The sequence below is a fragment of the Impatiens glandulifera genome, chromosome 1 (genome assembly GCF_907164915.1).
Source record: "Impatiens glandulifera chromosome 1, dImpGla2.1, whole genome shotgun sequence".
Classification (NCBI taxonomy): Eukaryota; Viridiplantae; Streptophyta; class Magnoliopsida; order Ericales; family Balsaminaceae; genus Impatiens; species Impatiens glandulifera.
Genome location: NC_061862.1, coordinates 29466800 through 29469353, shown reverse-complemented (window position 1 = coordinate 29469353; position 2554 = coordinate 29466800). Strand labels below are relative to the sequence as shown.

General features: G+C 35.0%; 1 protein-coding gene across 1 annotated transcript; it reads right to left on the bottom strand.

Annotated features, from left to right (window-relative positions):
- Nucleotides 1-280: 280 nt before the first annotated feature.
- LOC124920995 lies at nucleotides 281-2132 on the bottom strand. The gene is made up of 6 exons (XM_047461591.1): nucleotides 1889-2132; nucleotides 1741-1794; nucleotides 1381-1615; nucleotides 847-1159; nucleotides 688-771; nucleotides 281-610 (listed from the first exon to the last, which is right to left on the bottom strand). The coding sequence occupies exons 3-6, from the start codon at nucleotides 1587-1589 to the stop codon at nucleotides 560-562; spliced, it is 657 nt and encodes a 218-aa protein (XP_047317547.1). The 5' UTR covers nucleotides 1590-1615; nucleotides 1741-1794; nucleotides 1889-2132; the 3' UTR covers nucleotides 281-559.
- Nucleotides 2133-2554: the final 422 nt, after the last annotated feature.

The following is a 2554-nucleotide window of genomic DNA, read 5'->3' as shown; positions in this document are numbered from 1 at the left end:
GCGTGATGTACACCTCCTACCTTTCAAAATTAAGCGTTATTAGATATATATAGATTTGAATTTAATGATATATTTTTTTAATAAATTTAAATAAATAGCAATTTTAAATGTGAAATGGGTTGAACTATGTAATAAATCAGTAATATTCTAAAGCTAGTTTGGGACTAATTCAGTGGCCATTTCAGCATTAAATAACAAGTTCCATTCAAAGGACTTTTTTTAGGTCAAAATCGACTTCATTCATTTAGCATCTATCTAATCCAAAACAGCCGGCAAAATTGAAATAATGATCAAGACTAGAGTCAAGACCTAAATACAATACAAATCACAAAATATGTAACCAAACCCAAATAGATTACTGACTGTTGCATCCTATCTTTGGTTCGAATTTTTAATGGATTTCTTCTTGAGAGTTGACTAACTATTTCAAGCATAACATAGTTGTTGTAAAATGTATCGATGATTCTCGTAACAAATCAAAATTAGATGGTTTCAAGAGATTGGTAGAGCTTTTTCTTCTTCTTTTGGAGTCAGTCAGTGAGTCTCATTTCGTCTCAAATCATTCTGTATCACTTTCCATGGTTCCCATGGCCTTCAAACCGCCAGGTCTCTGCATATATTCACAAGAACAAAACACATTGATAATCATATGAACAAAAACATTCACTTTTACTAATTATATGTTACCTTCTTGGAGTTGGAGGTCTTCTTCTCGCGAACTTCATATCTTTCTTGGCAAAGATCTGTCAGCCACGCACCCGGGCTCACCAGCTACACAACACAACCATGATCATCACATCAACATCATCATCAAAATGTAGAGAAAAAAATACAAGATTGGCTTACCAGCAAACTTCTCTGAATCAACTTGGCTCTCTTTTTAGGCCTCTGGGGAAGTTTACATCCTTTCATGGCCATGAAATCCTCTTCCTTCTCTTTAGTAGACAATGTTACAAATAATCTTGGCCAAACCATCTTCTTCTTATTCTTCTCCTCCTTCGTTTGATCTACAAACACCTTGCTGCTGCTGCTCTCGTCTAAACCCCCCACAACTGAACCCCTTGTTGTGTAGTAACGATCCTCTTTATCAGGTGAAAAACAAGACGATAACATCTTCCCATTTTCATTCGCAATTGTACCACCATTTGTTCCTAAATCTCTGTCCAAATCAATTCCATTTTTTAGGGTTTCATCAAAGCTTCATCCCTAATCTGGGTAGAACTAAAATGATGTCAAAATTTATGCCTAGAATCTTACCCAGATGTAGAATGATCTAAAGTTGAAGACTTTACACAGTGTTATCATCTAAATACCCAAATACAGCAATAAAGGATCAAATCTGATTGATGGGTTTCGTTTAAGATTCAATATTGTACCTACCTGCTGCTAACACGATGAGGAGATTGAAAAGGAGATGAAGAAACAGAATGCTTGTTGTTATCTGCGGATTCAACAACACGTCGATCGACACGGTTTGTGATTTTCTTCTTCAAAGCATTTCCACTTCCTTCAGATTTATCTCCCAAACCCGACTCTTTGATCTTCATGCAACGTAGACGCTTTCTGCTTCCCCACTGTAATTTATCCATCTCTATCTCTCTTCCTCTCCTGTTCTCTGCAATACAGTGCCGGCGGCCATTACATAGATTTCTCAGAAACCCATTTGGGTTAATTTTTTTTCACAATAAAACAACTTTCAGCATAAGCATCACAATTTTCTAAGAAAAAGATTATACCCACCTCTAGATCTATAAGAAATGCAGAAACGGCTTTCCAGATGAGAAGAAAAAAAGCCTGTTTTCGAACAGATTGACAATAACCAGTCAAGAAATCATATTTTGACAGAGAAAACACACAATGAAGTCATATATTTAGTTAGATATGATACCCGTGAGCGATACAATCAGTATACAGAGAAGATTTGGAAAACTTCTGGGATACAGAAAGGTAAATCCAATGATCAAAATGTTAGCTCTCTCATAAAAATCAATCCTTGGAAGAAGAAGAATCGACAGATTTTCAGTTCTTTCTCTCTCTCTCTAACACAGTCATGAACAAAAGAGAGAGCAGCAGCAGCAGCTAGAAAAGAAAATACTTATCTTTGCTGGTTTGATTTTAGTTTACAAACCTATTCTTTTGATGTGGGGGTTTGCAATTCTACTATGTTAGATTGAACAAAGTGATCGAGACCGTACATGTTAAATGGACGGTCAGATGGGTTTCCCTCCAACTGCAGAGTGCCGGATCCATACATGACCAGGAGGTGTGACTAAATACTTTCTAAAGTCTTGATGGGACAAATTTGCTATTTTCATTATACCAAGAAAATGCCTAATTTTGCTACATTTTTTTATTTTTTATAATAATTTTATTTATTTCTAGTTTTATTATAACATGGGCACAAGTTATCCTAAGACTCAAGATTAAAGCAATTAAATTGATTCATCTTTATAGTTATTTATCGGTCTATTGTTCGTTATCTAAGTTTTTGGAAAAAAAAATTTATATTATTCATCATTGAGTTAGCAATGTATATTGATTTATCGCATCTCTG

Excerpts from the sequence above, each read along its gene's own strand:
- LOC124920995 (XM_047461591.1), bottom strand. The coding sequence starts at position 1,589 with ATGGATAAATTACAGTGGGGAAGCAGAAAGCGTCTACGTTGCATGAAG. Across the intron at positions 1,160-1,380 it reads CCTCATCGTGTTAGCAGCAG|AGATTTAGGAACAAATGGTG; the intron begins GTAGGTACAATA and ends TGATTTGGACAG. Across the intron at positions 772-846 it reads TGATTCAGAGAAGTTTGCTG|CTGGTGAGCCCGGGTGCGTG; the intron begins GTAAGCCAATCT and ends TGTGTTGTGTAG.